Consider the following 23,132-nt stretch of genomic DNA (forward strand, 5'->3'; position numbering starts at 1 on the left):
AAAGGAATGTGAAAATTTGCAGGTTTAGAAAACAATCATCTAACAGAAAGAGGAATCAAATTAAGTTTGAGGCTTTTATAGCATTTTGCTTCATAAATGTGTAAACTACCAAGTCATGAAGATTAAAGTTCAACAACTTGTTTGTGCCCGTTCATGCACATAGCTGTGCGCACATCATGTGCAATTCCACATAACTCATGAAGCATTCTGTTCAAGGTCGTACAGTACTTTGTTTCTTGTGTCAGACTGAATTTCATTAACACTTTACCATCTAAATCATTCCTGATAGTGAGAGTTACACACGTTATTTGCAAGAAGAAGAACAAATAAACAAAGGAACTGAGAGAAAATGGAAGTGGAGTAAGAGGAATAGGATATGACATCATGACTGATAGCTGCAAAAATCCCACTGAGTAATGATTTGTTTTGCATTTTCTGTAGATGAAATCTGCACCACAGCAGACTGCACACAGTCAGGTAAGCAGTGTTTGTTTGTGCATTCTCTTTAATGGCTCGTTCCGCAGGCTTTGATTCTTCTCAAGGGAAGACGGAGAAGATAGGAAAACTGAGTTTGCCTCATGAAGCCCAGGGATTTCAGATACATTCTTGGAGAAATTGTCACTTCAGATTCTCATAGGAAACAGAAGCTGAGAAACTGGTAATTCGTTAAGCGGGTATAGATGAAGCAAAACAGTCCAAAGCTGAAACTTCTTTTTCTCAGCATATTAAGATTTTGTTATGGAGTTCATTATTTCAACTGCAAATATTCTTTGACCACGTCTCCAGCAATAAGCAATCTTGTATAACGTTTATGAATATCACACAAAGCTGTTGTCACACAACCAATTTTTCTTATCTTTCTCTCTCTCCTCTTTTTTTTATCATGATTCCTGTCAGTGAACATGACATTTTTACTAAAATTGTAAGAGTAGCTCCCAACAACTCTGTTGTTATCCTTAAAAAAAAGAACCCCTGCCTCTCTCTTCATCTATACTAACATAAAACATTATTACTTTATTTTTTCACATTGTTAAAAACATCTCATAGGAGAGAAAAATACATGAAATACAAGTTTAACTGGTTAAAACTCTACCTCCCGTTTCTAGCAACAGATGCTGATTCATTTCTGATGCATTTTTGGGGAGCTGGTGTCCCAGTTCAGTCAAATTTGACAGACAGCCTTGTCACAGGAGATCTCTGAGCTGCCTTGTGGAATTTAATTGCAGTTTAAAAAAAGTATACATATCTCGAGTACCGGTGCTAAGCTGAACTCAATCACTGTCATTATACCGCTTTTTTTCCTTTTGCATTGCTGCAAATGTTACATTTATACCAGAGAATTGTATTTTTGTATCTTCTTTTGTTGAATATTATGCTACTGCAACAGCAAGCATTTCAGGCTTTAGGGAGATCATGATTGCAAATGCTCTTTTCTTTTTACAGGTTATTCAGTGACCTACAGAAAGAGCCCTAACAATTCCTACCTTCGTTCTGCTTAGTCAATGTTCTCTGTGAAGTTTCAGCATTTCAGTGTTTTGAAGTATTTTTCACTGTCTTGCTGAATCGTATGTGAAAAGATGCCGTCAACCATTTATAATGCCTCAGACAGCTCATATCTTTAGCTTTATATAACAACTGAAAACATGGAAAGATTTTCACAGATCACTTATCAATGTGTTATATCACATTATTTCAAGCCATATAAAAATGGAAATGCTGGCTACCATGTTAACTGGAACTTCAAGTTGCCATCTGCCATTATCTACCTAAATTGCAGTGATTAAGAATGGACATGTGTGTTCAAGGAGAATATCAGTTCAGCTGACAGTCATTTATGAAACAAAATTTGATCTGTGTTAGTCTCTGACCTATTTTTCTGCTTGTTATCCATCTATTTGTGCCATCTATGACTGGGAGAAGGGCAGGTTGATCTGCTTTTGGGGAAACCCAATAAAATTAGTTTCAACTTTTTGGTTATTTAACTTCACACACATTTACGGGATTTCATTTACTGTATATTTTCTGTTTTCAGCCTAATATTTATTCTTTGAATGCATTTATTTTTATTAAATCTAAGTTAACAATGGTTTTAATTATTAAACAAAAATGTGTTCACATCAGTAATACTCAAATAAGTCCTTTTAGTGTAGCCTGCAGCTTGTTAGCTTTTTGCTGTCAATACATTTGTCCAAATATAGTGCAATGGTAGGTTTCACTGACTTGCACTTGTTGAAAAAACTATACAGCACTATACACAATTTTGAATACAAATTATAGGTTGCATATACACTGTCATATATTTGTTGGTTATTTTTTACTGAAACTGTATATCCTTAAACAATGGCTTGCTTATTTCTGTATTCCTTCATTTCATGGAGTTTGTTTCCTCTCTGTCCATGCAGCGTCTCGTCTCATTGAGAACATGGACGCTAACGTGGACCCCTGTGACAACTTCTACCAGTATGCCTGTGGAGGGTGGCTTAAAAAGAACATCATCCCTGAAACCACCTCTAGATACAGCACCTTTGACATCTTACGAGATGAACTGGAGGTCATCCTCAAAGGTCAGACACCTACACACACCCACGCAAGCAGATGCACGCACAGAAAGACAAGCAGGCAATCAGACCAAAGTGTTTATACAAATCCAATTCGGAAAAAGTTGGGACGCTGTGTAAAACAAAAATAAAAACAGAATGCAATGATTTACCAATGTCATAAAGTTGTATTTATTTCACAATTGAACACAGAAAACATATCAAATGTTTAAACTGAGAAAAATCTGAAGAAATCTCTGGAAATCATTGAAAAGGCTTATGATCACTTCCAGAAACCACTGTCTGTGAACACAGTTCCCCATGCCATCCACTAATGCTGGCTAAAGCTCTGTCGTACAAATTTGAAGCCGTGTGTCCATGATGCAGAAATGCCAACATCTTCTCTAGGCCAAAGCTCATTTAAAACAGATTGAGTCAAAGTTCTGTAGTCAGACAAATTGAAATTTGAGTTGTGTACTTTAAAAACACAGTGCAGAGGTGCACTGAGGCAGAATGAAGAAAACAGTGTGCAAAGGTCTCTGTTTTAGTTTTCCATTGTGTTGAAATTATTTCTGGAAAACATGGATGCTGTGGCCCCCTGACAAAAGGAGAGAGGGGCCGTCCAAGTTGTTGGATTTAAAAGTAGCCAACATTTGTCTTAAAATTAAGCAATTTCTCAATTGAAACATCTGATATTCTTTTATATTCTATTAAATAAAATTCTGTTTGTCTTTAGATTCTTTTGGAATTAGGGTTGTATCAAAGCTTTTAGCTTATGAAAACTTCTGAAGCACTCGCACAATACGTTCTTATTGGTCTACTTTTTGTAGGACTGAGGACAGCTTGACTTGGTTTCTCTAGTTTACATGTAAGGAGGACTGTCCATCAGGGACCGCAGCTCTATAGATATCATTGATGCCACGGGGGCTGGGAGTTTGTTGGCATTATCAATATGTGTGCATGTGTGTGAGCGTGAGCTGTTTTCTAAAGATCCCAACACATTATGATGAAAAAAGCACAATTTAAGCATTGCATGTGTGAGTGCGCCCAAGTGTATTGTAGGTTTTTAGTAGGCATTAGAGTGTAGTGTCCTTGTTACAAAAAAGGCAGTTAAAGTGCAAATGTGTTTGCAGATTTGAGCATGTGTGTACATATGGGTCCATGCTTCATTTCAAGTTGTTTGCATGAAGGTTGGCAGAGCCCTTTGTTTCAGGGTGCTAAATATTTATGGGACACAAACTTTCCATGGAAAATGAAAACTCTTCATCTGCCATAAATTTAGAAATGTATATATCAGTACCTTTCTCTGTAATAAAAACAGTGTGGAGTGGCTGCAGGAGAAACAGAGTGATTAGAGAGGATGAGAAAGATTCATCCTTATTGGGAAAGGAAAAATGGGGTTTAAAGTGCAGCTTGTCTTGTGGACTTTGCAGCATCCTTGAGTAATCCATTTGTCCAGTCTCGATGGATAAACACACTGTTTAGTGCATTGGGACAGTATCGTCTTTCTTTTGCTTTCTACCCTGATATTTTCAGTTGGTGAGATTTGTTTCAAAACATAAAAATGATTGTGGATGTGAATGAAGTAATTTTTGCATTTAATCCAAAATGAAGTATATATTGTCTGCCGTCTGTTACAATGATTTATCATGCTATGCTATTTTTAAAGTGAAAAGCTTTTCTTTTCTAAAACTTTTTTGTTTTGGAAAACAAATTCTTTAATTTTGTTACTTTTTCTTTACTTCTTGATCAACACCTTTTTACCAATCAATAGAACATTCATTAGGGTTTAGAGATTGCCTTGTAACATAATGATCATTTATTTATATACCTTTGTTCAGAGGGTCCTTTTAGTGGTAGAATTGCATCATTATTTCTTCTGTGTAGTGTAATTATAAAAGTGTATTGCTGAAATTCTGCCTCTTACGCCTTCACAGTGATTTTCTTGAACACGAGATTCTCAGAGGTACTGCAGGGATTTTAAATTAGACTTCTAACAAACAGCCTAGGGATGGTATAAAAAGCAGTGCACATTAACTTATTCGGACTGCACAACTCACAGCCATTCATTTCTGCTTTATTCTGTCTTCTCAATGACAGTATAAGCACTCATAAAAATCACACAAAGGGGGCAAGAAGGAAACATTTCTCAACAAAGACTCATTTGACCATTTGAAAATGCTATTGTATGTGCCGTTATGCACATTGCATGGCTCCGTGTGGGTTTGCGGCATGACTTTACACATACAAAATATGCTTACTCTTGTATTGTTGCTGAGACCTGGCTGATTTATCAGGTCTTGCACTAATATCTGCTGCATTACTATAAAAGGAGAAAGGAAGAAAGCAAGTTTTGGCAGAAACACTGGGCAAAGTGCAGTGGTTGATGTTTTACAATCATTAACTTAATTGCTCTAAATGCTGTGCTTACCACAGAGAGACATGAGGTTCCAGTCATTCATCAGATTAAATCCCCAACAGCAGTCAGTGTTGCGCTCATTCCTTCAGCTTGTCACAGTAGGAACGTCTCAGACTGCACTGTATGCACACATGTTCAGGTTTACTTTCTGTTTGCTTCTCTGTGTAAGTCCTTTTTTTTTCATTTAAAAAAACAAAATAAAAACACAACGCCTTGGATCTGAAGTGCACATTCTATTGTTTTGAAGACTTATAGCCATAAAACCTTTGCCCCTAAAACGTTTCTATTGACTAAATATGTAAGAAGGCAAATTTACTGTAAGTGTGAGACCTAAGAGTTGTGACCTCTGCTCTGAGGTCTCAAATATAAGACCTCTGATCTTAGGCCTGGCTGCCGATGCTTACTTGGATACTACCGCCTACTGATGAGCACATCCTTTTCCTGTCAACAGCTGCAGGGGCCTGAAAACACCTGGATACCACAGAGCTCTAAGCTCTCTGACATGCAATAAAAATGACTCCATCTATGTGTATGTGTGTGAATAGCTGTGTAGATTTGTGGCTGCTTGTAAATGCCTTGGATTGTTCTCAGATGCTGTAAAATGCTGTAATGATCCGTAATGAGGATCTGCACCCTGAATGTGACCACAGCTGTGTGTACGTAGGTGCACGAGGCTGGTAGAATTTTGTTTTTCAGTTCCCCCTCCTCAGGTGTGGCATGCTGTGCAATAATTTAACTAATTGACCGTGACTCTTTTAATTACTAACTAGTGTGTTTCAGGAAGGAACAAACTAGTTAGGAAGGAACAAAGGCAGATATATGTGTGTGTGTGTGTGTGTGTGTGTGTGTGTGTGTTTGTTTGTTAAAGTGCAAAGTGTGTGTCTGTGTCTGTGTGTACATTTATCTGTGCATTATCTGTATATGAGCACACTGCTGCTCTCTTGTTTTGTACACATATTTTGTACATATTTTGTACACATATTTGTAAAATATGTGTACACACACACACACACACGCGCGTAGAAAAATATTTAGTATACACATCCAGAAATGCATATACTATTATATATTGTACATATATTTATTAGTTTCAGATGTAGCCATTCTTGTATTTTGCTTGTTTACATTATTGTATTTTGCACAACTCTGTTGCTTGTGAAGCTCGCACACAAGAATTTCACTCACATGTGCTGTACCAATGTACCTGCACATGTGATGTGACAATAAAAGTGATTTGATTTGATTTGATTTGATTTGATTGTGTGAGGTGCTTCTTATATAGGTCTAAATCTGACTATTGAGAGCAAAATCCAACCAGGGCAGCGCCTGCAGATTACGTTTCTTGTGGAATTCGGCATAATCAAGAGCTTCAAAACAAACCTGTGTGGTAGCTGTGGCATCAACACTGTGTCCAGATATGAGATTTTCTTTCTGCATGATGCTAACAACTTATGACAAACTGAAGAGACTGTCTGTCTGTGACAACAATAACTGAAATACGGCTTTACTGTAAGACAAACAGTACTGACCACAGTAGGACTTGCTCATGATAAATAGCTTGCTCACATGACCTCCTCATATCAAAATTCCAGCAAGAATCGTTGCAAAACACCACAGAAACTCGACTCCTCATAAACACATCAAATAAATATAGCTGACCTGAGGTGTGTGGCCAAGAAAAATAATATGAATATTAATGCAGTAATTCTTCTCCAACAAAAACATATTGAACTAAAATCCTGAAGTGAATATGTTTTTGCCAGAAAAAATGCTTATGAATAAAAGGAAATAGTTTAGACCTCCACTAAGGTAATAACCTCCCCTGCTAGCTGTCCTAAAGCCAAATGTCTGAGTTTCCTGTGTAAATAACACTAAGAGTAATAAAGTGGCATTTTGACTAACAAGAACTGACAGAACGAGTGTATAGTATATACAAAGTTTTGATTTTGCTTTTTTTGGGGGGGAGGGGGGGACTAAATACTTACTACCTTTACTTGAAAACTGCAGTGTTGAGCTATATGGCTGTTTCAGCAACTGCTGGGATTATTTTAGTTTACACAATAGCAAAGTAGGCTGTGGCGCAGCCAAGCTCTAAGAAATTACTGTTTTTGTCACTGAATGGGGAACAAGACTACATGTAATAGCTCTATAACCACTAAGTATATGAAAGTTGCATGTAACTTATGGGTCTGAAACATGAAGCCAGTGCTGATGTGCCAGCAGGAGGCTACTACTTTGATTTCAGAAAGCAATCTAAGATCTAATTAAACATTAACCTGAGTAAACACTTTCCAGATCCGTTGAAGGTTTTAGTTCAATTTGTCTGCTTCTTATTGAACGCAAGATATTATTTATTTTTAAAACTATAATTAGAGTCAAAAAGGATGATAGAGAGGGGTGTGCCTTAGGTGGGCTTACCTGGTGACTGACAATTTGCCACAAGGCCCCCCTGTTCCTTTCTTGTGACCTCTATTTTCTAATAGCTAAGATGATGACAGCAAAAGCAGTCAATGCGGCAACCGTGGTTGGGAAGCGCATCTGTAACCGGAAGGTCGCCGGTTCGATTCCCAGGCTCTCTGTCCTGGTCGTTGTGTCCTTGGCAGTAGGCGGTAGACACTTTACCCTACCACCTACCGGTGATGGCCAGAGGGGCCGATGGCGCGATATGGCAGTCTCGCTTCTGTCAGTCTGCCCCAGGGCAGCTGTGGCTACAGCTGTAGCTTACCTCCACCAGTGTGTGAATGAATAGTGGCATTGTAAAGCGCTTTGGGTGCCTTGAAAAGTGCTATATAAATCCAATCCATTATTATTAATGCGAGGCCTCATAATGGGATTTTTCTATCCAATGACTATATTGGCTATGTGCATCTTTTATGTACATTCTATTAACAAAACATCATTTGTATTAACTAATTAGTATTAATATTAATTGTAATTAATATTTAATTTAAACAAATGGAGATTTAAAGTGCAGTTGTTCAGCCTATTTTAGTTTAAACATAAGTAACAAAAAATAGTTTTTTTTCCAACCTAATTGCTTCAAACGTTTTATTTGTGGGGCAGCTGACCCTCAGAATAGCTCCTCTGCCCAAATATTTCCCAGCAATAGCACACAGAGAGCAAACAAAAACCTGACTAGCCAATTTCACTTAAACAAAAAATAAATAAAAACTCACTGGGCATATGGAGTAGAAATGTATTTTTTCAGAAAAAAAGCAGAATGATTTCCTACCATCCTTTCGCCTAGACCACAGGGGGTTGAATCATAGGATGTTCTGATTTTGATACTCTTTTCAAGTCTGCCACTGATTGGCTAGAATTATGGCTCTAGACTACTCTGTGACATTTAGAAAAATATTATGGTTTTATGCAATTGCTTCTTTACAACATTAACCGATAGAAGCTTCTCCAGAATATTCTTGAGTACACGGTCTGATATAATATCTTTTACCTGAAAATGTACAGCATTAGCAAAGCCATGAAAAAAAGACAAAGAAATTTTAATTAGGAAGTCATTTTCAGATATATCGCAAACAAACAGTCTTAGATAACACATTTCAATAAATTTTAGCTGAATGGGAACAGGAGACGGGGCTGCCTCAGAGAAGCTGAGATGTTAAAGCTATTGCATAAAATTTTTAAAGCTAATCTGTATTCCTTTGGTAAAGACGTTTCCTCGCAGTGGGTTTATTGTCCCTACAAATGTGTAAAGCAGGAAACTTAGAGTCTGAAAACACTTTTGACTCATTTCAGTCTTGACTTCATTTGCAATTTCTGCTCGTAATATACACTAAGTACATCCTTTATAGTCATGTATTGTAAGCAAATCCAGCTGCACTAAAAACACTGCAAGTGAAATGCCTTGTGGAATGAAAAACACTCAGGGATAAAATGGCAATGCAGAGGGTAGAAACTCCAAATTCGGATTCTGTATCATGCTGAGTGGTTTGGTTCAAATTGACGTGACGTCTCAAGCAAACATCAGGTGGCACAAAATCCATTCTCAAATAAATCCAAATACACACATAAGGGGTGATAGAAAGTGTGTCTGTTTGTTTGTTTGTGTTTGTGTGTGTGTGTGTGTGTGTGTGTGTGTGTGTGTGTGTGTGTGTGTGTGTGTGTGTGTGTGTGTGTGTGTGTGTGTAGAAAAGAGAGTGAAAGGGTAAGCCTTTGCTGTGGTTAAACATTAGCGCCAGGCAGTCAGTAATCCAATCACACACACATGATCTGTGCCCTTTTGCAGGAAGCGCCCTGTGAAGGGTCTCTATCTCAGGACATCATTACAATTAAATGAGCACATAAATAGTGCACACATGGTAATAAGAAAATGGGAGGATTCGAAATACGAACACGGTATAAAGAGTCTGAAGTGAAATGCAGTTATGCAAGAAGTGAAAACAAGTAGACCTATGAGGGAAAAAGGAAGGAAATTACTTAAAAAAGTAGCAAATGAACCAAAAAAAAAAAACCCACTCAAAACTACACACTGAGCATTTGGTGCAAAATTCTAGCCTGTGTTTGTATTTGGATAAATGATGTTCTCTGTGTTTCAGCATACCAATTTTGAAAGAAACTAATGGATACAACATCATTATGGTGGAATATAGGAGGATGAAGAATATACTTGTCCCTCACCTGATCTCAGTCCGATTGAGCTGCTGTACCATTTAATTAGGTGATAACAGCCTACTCAGAGGTGGGGGAGGCAGTATCTGAGCCACGTTAATTATATCTTCTATTTTCCGAGGCAGATCTATAGATAACAGTGCTGTGCTATGATCCAAAAACACATATAAACATAAAATAAGCACAATAAAGAAACCTCTAAGTTGGTTTTATATGTCATTTTAAATCTAACTCTCTCATCAGTTGGGCTACTTGTAGGTCTGTGTATAGTAGTCAGGATTTCCTTTGAGGATGTCAATACTGCCACCCGGAGCTGCTGGTTCCTGCTATATTGTTGCCCACTCTTATAGATCTTCCTTTTAAAGAATGCTCCTCATGTTCTTAGTAGGCTTGAGGTCAGTGGATGGTGGCTGTCACAGCGTGATTGTTTTCCTTTTTATTCCAAGGGGTAAAGGATGTTTTGTGCAGCAGGAGATAGAGATACCATTTGAAAAGGTATCTCTTGGAATCATTTCATGTTTTGTGGAAATCTTTTTATGACTCTTCTTTAACACTAGAATGAACCAATTATAATTTGATGGTCACTGGTACAAACCACAGTAACCCATATGGCAAACAAACAAAAAAAGCTGTGTCCAAGGATTTCTGAATCCAACCTTTTCTCATCACATACTAATGTGTGTAATGAGTGGCTGGCTTTGCACATCTCTCACCCCCTTACTCACCCGTTATGAAAGCTTCAAAGGCACTCTTTTGCACCACATTTAAACCTAGTGGTGAGGTGTCATTTTCCTACATGCAGGATTACTGTTGTGAACCATGACCAGCTGTATTCATTGTCTAACGATAACACGTGAGTGACAGTGTAAGTCAAAAGCCCAATGGAAGTCAGATGCTGAAAATGAAATAATAACAATAATAAGAAAAGAAAAACCTCCGGCCATCCCTGAGTCACAGGAATATCAACCTTTGAAACAGAACTGTTATCTTTCTCTGCCACAGCTGCTGCCAAAACACTTTGTGTGTAAGGAAGAGATGCCAGCAACATGTGACAGATCAGCAGTATTTGATGCACTGAGGTAATAATGGGTCACCAGAATCTGTAGAAAACAAATTTAATCCAAACTGAATTTGCAGAAACAAAGAGTGAAACTGCTCAAATATGTATTTTGCAGACCTACTGCTTATAAAGGGGAAAAAAAATGATATTTCATATCAGATCTTGATAAATTAAATATTAAAGTTGATAATCTTTCCTAAAAAAAAATGAATTGTGTAATTTATGGAAACCCAGATCTTTAAACTGTAGAGAGCTGCATTGAAAATCCTTTTTTTTTGAGCAGTTAAAAAAATCTAATTTGTTCTTATTGTTATCTTTTCATATCAACCCAACTCATAGTGACAGGATTGTTGTCCTTTTGGACTCAGGGGAAAGTTGGCTGTCAAGCGCCCGTGTAATTTAAACTCCATCCTCTTTCCTGTATTGATCCTGGTGTGTCACTGAGCTGTGCAGCATGATGGTGTATATCTGTTGATGCAATATTTATAAGATAACTTTATAATTGTCAGGAAGCTTTCAGGTCATGTTGAGCTATGTGACGGCTTGTCAAAGTCAAAAGGTTATCAAAGGTTATCTTTCTAACACATCCTACCTACTTAACCACCCACTGAAGAGTTTACTTTTGATAACACAGAAATTGCTCTCCTTGGATAATGTCAAAACAACCAGGAAGAATAAAACAAAGAAAATATCATTTAAGCTTTTGAAATGTTGGTAGCATTTTTTGTCAGGGATATTTTGTATATCCTTCTTAGATCTTAGTCAAAAGCTCTGCAGCAACACAGCACATGATTTATATATTATTTCATTTCTTATTTTTTATGAGTTTTGTGTTGTCAGAAAGAAAAAGCTAATTTTCAGACATCAGGGTGAGTGCAGCACGGGAAGTAAATTATGTCATCTACTAATTGGAAGGTTGGTGGCTCGGTCCTTGGCTACTCCCAGTCTGTGTGCCAAATATCCTCGAACAAGACACTAACCCCAGATTGCTCTCTATTGCATCCGTTGTAGCATGAATGTGCGTGAATGTTTCTTTCCAAGCTCTTGAGACTGTGTGTGAATGTTAGATAGAAAGCATTCACAAAAAAGTGAATGGGTGAATAAAGCGCGTTGAGTACAGGTAGAGTTGAAAGGTGCTCTATAAGAGCCAGTCTGTTTACCATTTACCATGCAGGTTATACATGCTTGTATTTGCCGAATATTTAGTCTGCTACACTAAAAGCCATGGGGAAAATGACCTTAAATCCTTTCTTTTAGACTCAAGAAAGGAGGATTGTACTAACCAGACAGTGTTTGCACAGCTTGTCTTTGTGGCTATCAACAAGCGGAAGTTTATGAATGCAGAGGAGACACACAGTCTGAAATACTAAGCTAGCTATACCAATGAATTCTTCCATTAAATCTTCAAAAAGCCATCCCTGAGGGACTAAATGTTTAAACATGCTACAATAATCTAAATGAATGACTTCAATCGTTCACTCTTGTTGTTTAGATGACTGGTTCTCTAGACAGCAGGCCAGTTCTGAGAAGCCACGAGTTCATGAACGGGCATTATCTCTGTAGTTCGGTCTGTAGCAATTTCTCTTTGGCTGTACCTTGGCCAAAAGTTTTTGTTAGTTATCTGTGTGCACAGCATTGAAAGAGCTAAATCTACTCTGTAGATACTACTATAGATGTTTTGTACTTCACTTGTCCAGTTTCCTCTATTGTTTTAAGGACACGCTGCAGACTGCGCTGGGATATGCCAGGTTTTCACCTAGCTCCTTGGGAATCACCTTGTTGGTGCAAACATGTTATTTTATGCCTAAGAAACAGTGTTATCCTTGGCATTTTACATAGGATTTAACTATAGAGTTAGGAACAAATGATGTGTTTGTACGACAGGCTAGTAACAAAATACCTAAAGACACCATTTAAAATGGGTTCTTTGCTAAGCTCTCTGTTCTGTGTAGACACAACACTGGTTCATCCCTTGAGTTAGGTGTTTTTTTTTTAATGCATGAATCATACACAGTGTTAAGGGCTAAAAAACTAACAAACAATGGTTAGGTTAAAGGACTGGACTGAAAATAAGAGAAAAAGAAGCCCATGTCCCACGAAAAACTTTTAAAAAGCTTTGAAAAGTGTAGCTTAAAACCATTTAAAATAATTACAAGAAAGTCTGGGTCCTCAGAAGCAAAATATAAAGAAATGGGTGACACAAGACTTTTGCACAGCGCTGTAGTTGTAAGCACGTGCATTTGTACTGGTATTCACAACAAACAACTACTACTTGTAGCTGGGAAAGGTGTTAGTTGTAGACAGATATGAACCTGGGTTACAGTCTTTGAAAGGTCAGTGCACTAGCACATTAAATGCACTATCTTGTGCTGAAAATGTAAATGCACATATAGTCCTGATGAGATACATTTTCAAAATGTGAAATACATAAAGGCTGCTTCTTTCTCTTGAGTTGTCATAAACAATAGCAACAGCAATCATAAGTGCAGCTATTTACATACATTCCGTATGTAGACAAAGCATATCACAAGGCACTTAGACTTGAAAGACATTTACATCATGTATTATTCATGATACAGGCCATATAAAGCAACTATACAGTTGATGAACAGAAACAAAAAATCTAAAAGCTGGGGAAAAGTTGAGACTTTTTTCGATGGAGAAAAATAAATGTAATTATGTTTGCTTTTTTTTGTGATACCAGAATATCTTTAGTCTACATCATGTTGTGTTCCTACATTGTTACAATGTTTCCTATCACTTCAATGCACTCAATGCGCTCACCATCTCTCTAATTTTTTCTTCAAGGTTCCCTGAACCACCCCTAGAAATCCCAGCATACTAGTTGAACTGCAGTGAAACATTATGACGTGATAGTCATGCTCATGAATTTATCAGCGTAGTGCAGGGAGAGTTAAGTTCTTCATATTGTTGGTGCTGAATGACAAACCAGCAGCTGGACTTGAGCTGAAGTTTCAGATACCTCCTGTGTAGGTGTAAGGTTTTGTTATTTTGAAGCACCGAGGACACAGACTCTGTACCGGCATCACATAACAATAAACTTGCTTTAACCATAGCGGTTTGCAGCAAACACAAAAATTACTGACTGTGTGGGTGTTTGAACCTTGATGATGAGAAAATGTATTTAGGCACATCCTCGTGTTGCTCCTGCTCGTGTGCTGCTGCTGAAAAGTGACAGCAGTCCCTGTAGGAATAGTTACACTTTAAAGCTACAATATGCAACTTGGTGCCTTGAGGCGGCACAGGAAAAGAGTATTGGTCCCCATGCCCTCCCCCTCAGTTTAGCAAGTTTACACCCCAACACTTATCACTCATTTTGATTAGCTGTCTACCTAGAAATGCTATCTAGCCTGAGGCTGAGCTAACTGGCGTCCATATGCCCACAACAGGTGTTGAAGAGGCAATGAACGCAGGTAATAAAACAAGCGCTGGTGCTCACTCTTGTTTCCAAATGGCCCTTTACTGCCACACCTTCAGCTTTGTTGCACCTTGATTTCTTTCCACCTCTTTTCGTCTGCTCTGTGCCGTAACTCCCATGCCAAAAGGTATTTGTGACAAGCACAGAATAAAATATGCATTTATTTTTACATGATTTTGCATGATAACATTTATCATGCCCATTTAAAAGATGGGAGCTAGAACACTATTTATTTATCTGTTTACTCATTGATTTATTTATTCATTCAAAGTAAAACTGGTTGTTCACCTTATTCACATTTTGACAGTGTATTGATGTGTTAGCTTTGCTCTTGGGGCACCTGGTATATCAAAGGAAAATTCCAATACACACTATGTTGCTTGTGTTTTTATATAACATTTAAAATAAAAATGATCAAAGCTTTGTTTTTGTCTATTTTCTGCAAACCTAAACTATCTTCAGAAGACCATTTATTCTGTACTTGTTTATGACTCAAAAAAATGCACTTTCTGAATATTTTTTTCATAATAATTATTCAGGTTGTTTTTATTTAGAGAGAAATAAAACAATTAAATTGAAAAGAACAGCTGTGACATGTTTTTCTTCTTAGAATAATTACATTTCTTCTGTTTTGTCACCGGTTACTATCTACTGCAAAGGCTTTATATCATAATTTACTTAGTGTCGCCATTTTCTGACAAAAGGACCGAAAGCATCCCTTAATTAAAATAAATAAAATGCATACGCATGACAGCTGAATTCTTGAATTTTTGAATCCCCAGAGATAAGAAAAATAAAACCTCTATGTTGTACCTGAGGTTATATGCACCCAACTACTCCCTCTTTCCTTATTGTGCAGTGAGCAACTTTGCTTCTTCATCTTTGTCTGTGATTGTTTGCTTCATGCTTGCTCTGTTTCTTTATTTGAAGGTGTCCTTGAAAAAACAGTGGAGGGGGAAGCTGCTGCTCTCACCAAGGCTAAGACCCTTTACAAGTCCTGTACCAATGAGAGTGAGTCAGCAGGCAAAAGACATTAACACGCTATGCCTTTTTAGATCTTCTATTATCCTAATGTGAACAGTCATTTTGTAAATTGCTGTTGAAGGTTAAATGTTTCTTATTCAGTTTTTGTGTTGTCTATCAACAAAACTGTTATGAAAATATACATGAATCATCAATTTAAAAAAAAAAAAGAACTGCAGTATTTCAGCTTTACATGATTCAAATGAATGCTTTCTTCAGAAGTGATTTGCTTTGGAAGCCACATCAATAAACTCCTCTAAGGCCTCTGAATTGCCACAGGTTTAGTATGTACTTGATAAAAAGCAATACAGTGGTTGAATTTCTTTTTAATTGATTTTCACAATTTTATGGGTAGAAAATAAATGTATCTACACCGCAAAACCTATTTTCTTTGATTTTCGCTTCTAACTAGGTTTAATTGAGCTGAGAGGGGGGAGTCCTCTGCTTGACATGCTGCCTGACGTGTCTGAGTGGCCTATAGCTGTTGACAACTGGGAGACCAATTATGGTAGAGAACTTTGGTTCTTTTTCAAGTGTCATTGGGCATGATGTTATTGATGCCATTTCTTTCTTTTCACTTCTTTTTTCTTATTTCTTCAGGGAGAACATGGAGGTTGGAGGACGTTATTGCCAAGTTGAATGAGAAATATGGAACTCTGCTCTTGGTTAACTTTTTCGTCGGCACTGATGACAGGGATTCAACCTCGCATATCATTCATGTAGGTGTATGCCTGTGGCAAGGAAAAGAACTCACCTCCCTCTGTTCATATTCAAAAAGCCCTCATGTCCCTCTGTTCACTGAAGGTAATGACTAAGCCTTTATTTGGCTTTGATACTGAAAATAAATGTCTTCTTCTCCTTGCCAGTTTGACCAGCAAACAAGCCTTGGCCTGGTGTCCAGAGATTACTATGCATGCACTGGTCCTTATGCAGAGGTCAGTTTGCATGTTTACATGTATACAAATCCACACGCCAGTGCAGTGCAGTTAAAGCGTTTTAATCAATGAATAATGAAAGCAGTTCCAACTATTCACCTGAGCCCCTGGATTTCATGTCCCTCCGAATTTGTTCCAAAAAAACCACAAATGATGAGGCTATCAGCCGAAACATCCGTTCACATCAGTGCACAAATAAATTTTATTCCTACTCTTAGAAATGTAGTGAGTTTGTATGTGATGAACGAAAACACACATAATGCTGATAACTCTATCTCAATCCAAACCAGATGTGTGAGTGGAACAGACGTCCGTTGCTCTGGTTTCACTTTACAGCTTCCTATTTTGCCTTAATTGATATGCATGTTTGCTATAGACAGACTTTGTATCAGTCAAATCTTGATTTAGTCAGTGGTTACTGAAATCAGTGAGTTACAAGTTGTGTTTATTTTGCAGGCATGTCGGGCCTATGAGCAATTCATGATTGACCTGGCTAAGCTGATGCGCAAGGACCGAGGATTAGCGATCAATGAAACTCGCATTAGAGAGGAGGTGACACGAGTTATAGACTTGGAGAGAGACATTGCTAATGTAAGTATGGATTTGTGCTTTGCCGTTTTACAAGTAGAAATATGAATTCAAATACTTAAGAACCTCCTGTACTTTTCAAAATATGCTTATTATGGCTTTGAGAAACCATGGGAAAGAGATCTTGTTTTCAGTAATGCATACTGTAGTTCAAGCCTGCTCAGTTCCAAGTATTCATCCAGTTCCAAGTCTGATTATGATCAATAACTGAATGTAAAATAATTCCCGGTCCACTGCGAGAAGTGTGGTAGATATAAAATAGATATCGTCAAACTAAAACTGGCTAGTTGTCACTGGGCACTGTTGCTAGTGTAGACTTCCTGGTGGTTGAGAGCTGTCCATAATGAAACAGCTAGCAAGATTATGTGGCAAACTGAACTACACCACAATCAAAAATAAACCTCTTTCTCACATCTTACCCTTTTCCAATGATAAGCAACAGAAGGCGTGTAGTTAAACACATATCATTTTATAAAATATGAAATACACCTTTTTTTCTGAGCTTCTTCATTCCCGTTCTCCTTGACCTATGTGCAGATAAGGGAGTGACATTTTCTTCTTGTTAGCTGAAAGAGAATATTTTTCAGGTAATGGAAAGAGAGACATTGGGATGTCATTGATTTAAAACTACTGTTAGTGATGCAAAGCAGGCTGGTATTAAGCTAAACTAATCTCAATTTTGAGGCTAGTGAATGAGGTGACAGCCATTGAGACTGAATAGTACAGTCAACTAAAATATTACAGAAGAAAGTTAACCATAACCTGGAATGGTAACTTGGAGTAAACTGTCAGTAATAAAGCAGTAAAATAGCAGATACCTTAATAAGCAAGTCAACATAATGAAAAACACTTGCACATTTTTGAGGAGATTCAGTGAGTTGCCTCCTTGTGAAATCCAAGATTTTCTGAATCATACCTGATAGAGCTCACTGACCTGCAGTTAAATGTAGAGCTGCAGGCTGTGGTGACATAATTACTGTGATCATTTCAGTATATAGAGTGTTACGGATTCAAATATTGGGGATGGACACAAGAGGAAAAACCACAATAACAACACTGGTCCGGCCGGGTTGAGTCAAACAATGATTTTAATGATCACACGCGTGGGAGATGGACACCGTACGCAGACAGCATCAGATCTCAAAATGGTGGAGCATTGATCAACCTCTTATAGCCTCTAGTGGCCCCCACCTAATCATAAAAGCCTAAACATTCACATTCTTTCTCTCACACAGCGCCTAAGCTACGACCTTGGCTCCCTGTTTATCTGCTCCTGCTGAGATGGGGCAGAAAACTCCAGCATGTTCTGTTCTCTTCTAATCAGACAAATAAGGCGATGACTTTCTGCGAACAGTATTTCTTATAACTCAGCAGTATAATGCATCATAAAACAATATCATTCATTCACAATAAATCAGCAGTCTAATGTAATGCAAATCAGTTTAACAAATGCAATAGTTATCACCTTCTTCTAATTCAGGAGAATAATGCAAACTAAAACGACATAATAATTCACAATCTTTATTTAGGGGTATAACATGGCATAAAATAATATTATAATCCCACAAGAGGCAACCTACAACTGATGTAAGTTAAAATGCAGGCAAAAACTTTAGCAGGGCAAAGACTTTGTGCAGGTTCAGTAGCTTTATCTTTCTGTCTAAGCTGGTACTTCTTGACAGACTGGAAAGATGATGGTTCAAAGGTTCCTTCTTCCTTCTGTATTCTAGTTCTGTTTTTTTTCATCTAACTTAACACAAAAGGTTTCTGTTAGCAGGATGACCCTCCTGTCATCCATTTGTAGACCAAACCTCCCTCCTCTGTGTGTGTGTCTGTGGTTCCAGTCTGTAGCAGCTGATGTCTAAAACAAGCTGTTAACCAGCCTGATCCCAACACCGTGACTTTTCATCAACAGTTTTCCACACTCTGTGTTTGTCATCCTAGTCTGTTCTGCTCTGCTCTCTGCCATGCTTCACTTCTCCTCCACTCAGCTGCTGGCTTTTACAAGGCAGTCACACCATTCGCGCTCTGACATTTACAGAGCCAAAGCCTCCTGGGACGCCAAATACTTTTGATGCTGCTGGACCTGCACTGCAACTGTACGCATGTGTCGGGAAACAGGAGGGTTGTGACAGCATTCTTGACTTTTAGCCCCTCTGTCTTGCTCTTTCCAAGGCTACTGATACCCCAGAGGATCGTAACAACCCGGTGTTGCTTTACAACAAGATGGAACTGGGGGACCTGAACGCCAACTTCACCCTTGAGGTTGAATCACAGGTAAAAAAAAAATTCTTTATGTACCACAGTTTGCTGTTTTCATTTCACATAGATACTTCTTTCTCATCTTTATCTTCTTCTCCTCTTTATCTCTGGGGGGATTAAAAAAAACCCAAAACTCCTTTTGAAGCTATTTGACTGGAGTTACTTCACAGCTAAAATAATGAATACAGTCAACATCAGCGTCCCTGACACAGAAAAGGTCATAAACTACTCGCCCAACTATTACAGAAGGCTCAACCTGATCTTGGCCAAATACACCAAGAGGTAGGTGTGTTCATTTAAGTCTGTATCTGTGATGGAGTATAAAAGCCTGTTTTTGTCTCTAAGCTTGTGGGGGAGGGAGTGCACAGTATTGATAGCTTTGTGTGAGTATGATTGCTTTTTTCTCAACATGTTTCTGTCTACTCACAGGGATCTGCAGAACTACATGGTGTGGCGTTTTGCTATGAACATGGTGGTGGGTCTTAGCAGAGCTTACAGAGACACCAGGAAAGCCTTCCGCAAGGTACACGTACAGGACCTTGATGCTGTTATAGTCCATGGAAGGTCCTGTTTGCAGACACTGCTGCTTACCTAAGTTATTAAAAGAAATGCAAACAACACAGGGTGCAAAGCAGTTAAAAATGTTTGCAGTAATGTTCCTGCTGGTATGGGGCTAAATGACAATACTTATGCTTTGAATTAAATGCTAAAGTTAGCATGGGATCATGTTTAAGATGCCAACATGCTGATCATTTGCAGGTTTGTTTACCACTGTCACCACCTTGCTGGAATATGTGAGCATGTTAACACTTGGCAATTAGTGCTAAACAGAAATGATCTAAACCACAGTTACATTAGCACATAAGGCTGCTTCCAAATGGTTATTTACTGCACTTTTTTGCTACTTTCACAAAGCAATATCAGTTACCTTAAGCTGATACAGTTTATCTTCTAACACTGACAAGGCTACTGGAAAACCATCTAAGGTTAAAACATGTTTGAGATTTGTCTATGCAACATGCAAAATAGGCACATTTTTAGAAATTAGAAGATTTTATATTTTCAATGACTTTTTTGGGGGGGGGGGGGGGGGTGGTGTTAAGAGTTTTCATTTTGAAAAATTCTTTAAAATAAAGTGGGGGATGGGAATCAAACCCTACCACCACCCACACACCTATTTAATTGATGCTAAAACTGCAGTATCAGTCAGGCTCTAATAAACAGTCGATTTCAACACGTTGCTTCATTCATATTCTTCCTCCATGCCTTAAAAATCTTGGTAATCCTTTTTCTAATCTAATCATTTCCCCACTGCCCCATTTCCTATTGCCATGAGCCTCTTTAAACAATATGCTGACCAGTTTATCCTTCATCTTTAATTGATCTGTGCCTTGTTACTTTCCCTGCAGGCTCTGTCTGGTACGACGTCAGAGGCAGCAGTGTGGCGACAGTGTGCTCTGTACGTCAACAACAACCTGGAAAATGCTGTGGGACGACTTTATGTGCAGGAGGCATTCTCTGAAAAGAGTAAAGAACTGGTCAGTAGAAGGTGCATTAGGCTTTGTATTGTTAAAACACATTAGACTCAATCAAAGATAAAGAGCTCTTGGAAATATCCTTCATTAGACAAGATACAATCTCTGTAATGGAATTCCGCACCTTGTTTATTGAAAGCTGAAACTGATAATCTAAAAATGCCTCTGCAGGGCATTACAAGAGGAGTGTGGACGTTTATGTATTCAGTTAGTCATACATACAACAAAAAACATGTGTTTCAGGCACATCTGATGGAGAGTATTTTGACACCCACTTGTGTTTTTGTCACATTTGTGTCTTGTCTATCAGAATACTGTAGTTTTTGCTTGCCTCCACTCAAAGCAGCTGAACAAGGTGTCCTTGTTAGCATGATCACACCACCCACACTGTAAATTCAAACTGCCTATGCATGTGTATGTGTGAGCTGTGGCATCTGACATTGTGCATGTGAATCAATTTTTATTTGCGACCATGTACAACTTTCACAAATAGAAATACATTATTGTACATTTCTGTCATATCATCAAGAATTTTACAGTATCTTTGTATGGCAGTACATCCTCTGATGCACACAGTACACACATTTCATTGTGACTAACTGACCTGCAGCTGCCACACTTTCTTTAAGTGACACAGATACAGTATCTTTTTGATATGTTCTTCTTTCCTTTCAGTGCGTACTTTAGGTAAATTGTTGTTTTATACTGCTGCTATTAGTATACCATCGATACAATATTTACTCATCTGCCACTTTATAAACCAAGGTATGCAGAAGAGCATCTCAGAGGTCACAACACCTCAAATCTTAAAGCAGATGGGCTACAGCAGTAGAAGACCACAATCGCTGCCACTCCTGTAAACTTAGAACAGGAAACTGAGGCTGTAACTTACATCAGCTCATCAGAACTAGACAATAAATGATTGGAAACATGGTACCTGGTCTAATAAATCTCAGTTTGAAAGCATGGTTCCACCTTGCCATGAATCAATAGCACAAGCTGCTAGTGGTGTAATGGTGTGGGGGAAATTTAATGATAGACTTTGGGGTTTTAAATTAAGTGTCATTTAAACACCATAGTCTATGTGTATAGTCTATCTATCTTCTGATGTTTTTTGTGTTCCAACAGAATAACACACTGTATGATAAAGCTGGTTTATTGAACATAACATCACCAGATGTCAATACAATAATAAACCACCCTTGGGACAGGGTTGAACGGGATATATGCAGAAACAAATCTGCAGCAGCTGATGCTATCATGTCAATATAGCCCAAAATCTCTCAGGAGTTTTTCCAGCATCTTGATTAATCTAAAAATTAAGGCATGGTACTAGAAAAATATACCTAATAAAGCGGCCAGTGAGTGTATATATGACTTCTCAAAAAAATAAATAAATAAATAAATAAAAGGAAAAACCCTAACAAAAGTTATTATTGCAATGAATAATTTAATTTAACCAACCTTTCAGATGTAATTAGCAAATCTTATATATAATATGCATTCAGAAATATATTTCGGCTAAACATGTCATGGTTGCGGCTGTGTGCAGGCAGGATGAGGACCCAAACGCAAGCTCACGGAGGCAGGATTGAACTCAAAACACAGCTTTATTGCTGGACAGAAAAACCATACAAACTAAACTGGAAACTATAACATATTGCACGGAGAAACACACAGCCATGAATGAGGGAGAACGTGACACAGAACTGAGGGAGACACAGACATAAACACACAGAGGGTTAATGAGGGAAGTGGGAGCGCACGGGGAACACAGGTGAAACTGATAATCATAACAAGACACGGCAGGAGTAAACGCAACACTGACGGGAGACTGTCAAAGTAAAACAGGAAGTACACAGAGGTTCAGACAGGAGGAGAGAGAGCCCGGGGAGAGCACAGACATAACGGGCTGGGGAAAAGATGGAATAAAACACAAGGAGGGGAAACGAGGGCTCACAGATACACAGAGGGTAATCAAATAAGCAACATCTTAACAGAACCTAGGAACCACGGCATAAATAAAGAACAAAATACAAAACACATGGAAACTAAGAATACTGGGCCAACATGGCCCAGGACCATGACAAAACAACACAAACACTCACAAAGCAAATAAGAGGAATGTTTCCAGCACTTTGTTGAATCTGTGCAACAATGATTTAGGACAGTTCTGAAAACAAAAGAGGGTCCAAACTGGTACTTGAAAGGTGTACCTAAAAAATTGACCAGTAAGTATATATGGTATATAAAGTAATTCAAAATAGTTAATGTAGATGGTAAATATGTAACTCTGATAAGTTGAATTACAATATTTTTCATTAGATTGTTGCTAAAGCATTACATTTCTAAGCATCCCTCTTTTTAATACGATAAGGTAACTTTGGGTCCAACTGTCTACTTTTCCAAACTCAGTCCATGTGGACTAAATCATGGTGAATGAAAAATATCTATTTTTGAGCACTTTGCTAGCTTTGGGTAGATAATGCACCTAATTTGCAGCACTGTGTGACAAAGAAGCATAATCATACTAAAACTTTGACTAAAAGAAAAAAACCAACAACTGGAACACAGCGTATCCATGCACACAACACTATCACAAGTATGTTAAAAGGTTTTTAGAAAAGCCTCTTAAGTATAATCGCTGCTGGTTTGTCAGCAACCACAGTGTGCTCTCCAAGTCGTCACGCATTATGTTAGCTAGGGCT

General features: G+C 38.1%; 1 protein-coding gene across 4 annotated transcripts in view; it reads left to right on the plus strand.

Annotated features, from left to right (window-relative positions):
• Positions 1–23,132, plus strand: part of LOC146654198 (neprilysin-like) — a 34,053-nt gene that overhangs the window by 4,540 nt on the left and 6,381 nt on the right. For all 4 annotated transcript variants that reach the window (XM_085379747.1, XM_085379746.1, XM_085379749.1 and 1 more), the window contains 11 exons: positions 442–477; positions 2,403–2,564; positions 15,012–15,092; positions 15,517–15,612; positions 15,705–15,823; positions 15,971–16,039; positions 16,496–16,630; positions 18,803–18,904; positions 19,035–19,171; positions 19,319–19,412; positions 20,299–20,427. In XM_085379747.1, the coding sequence (XP_085235873.1) occupies positions 442–477; positions 2,403–2,564; positions 15,012–15,092; positions 15,517–15,612; positions 15,705–15,823; positions 15,971–16,039; positions 16,496–16,630; positions 18,803–18,904; positions 19,035–19,171; positions 19,319–19,412; positions 20,299–20,427 (1,160 nt within the window). The remainder of the gene's footprint in view (positions 1–441; positions 478–2,402; positions 2,565–15,011; positions 15,093–15,516; positions 15,613–15,704; positions 15,824–15,970; positions 16,040–16,495; positions 16,631–18,802; positions 18,905–19,034; positions 19,172–19,318; positions 19,413–20,298; positions 20,428–23,132) is intronic.

Source organism: Rhamphochromis longiceps, linkage group LG14, assembly GCF_057381845.1.
Source record: "Rhamphochromis longiceps isolate RC_006_pf linkage group LG14, R_longiceps_female_GT1.1, whole genome shotgun sequence".
Classification (NCBI taxonomy): Eukaryota; Metazoa; Chordata; class Actinopteri; order Cichliformes; family Cichlidae; genus Rhamphochromis; species Rhamphochromis longiceps.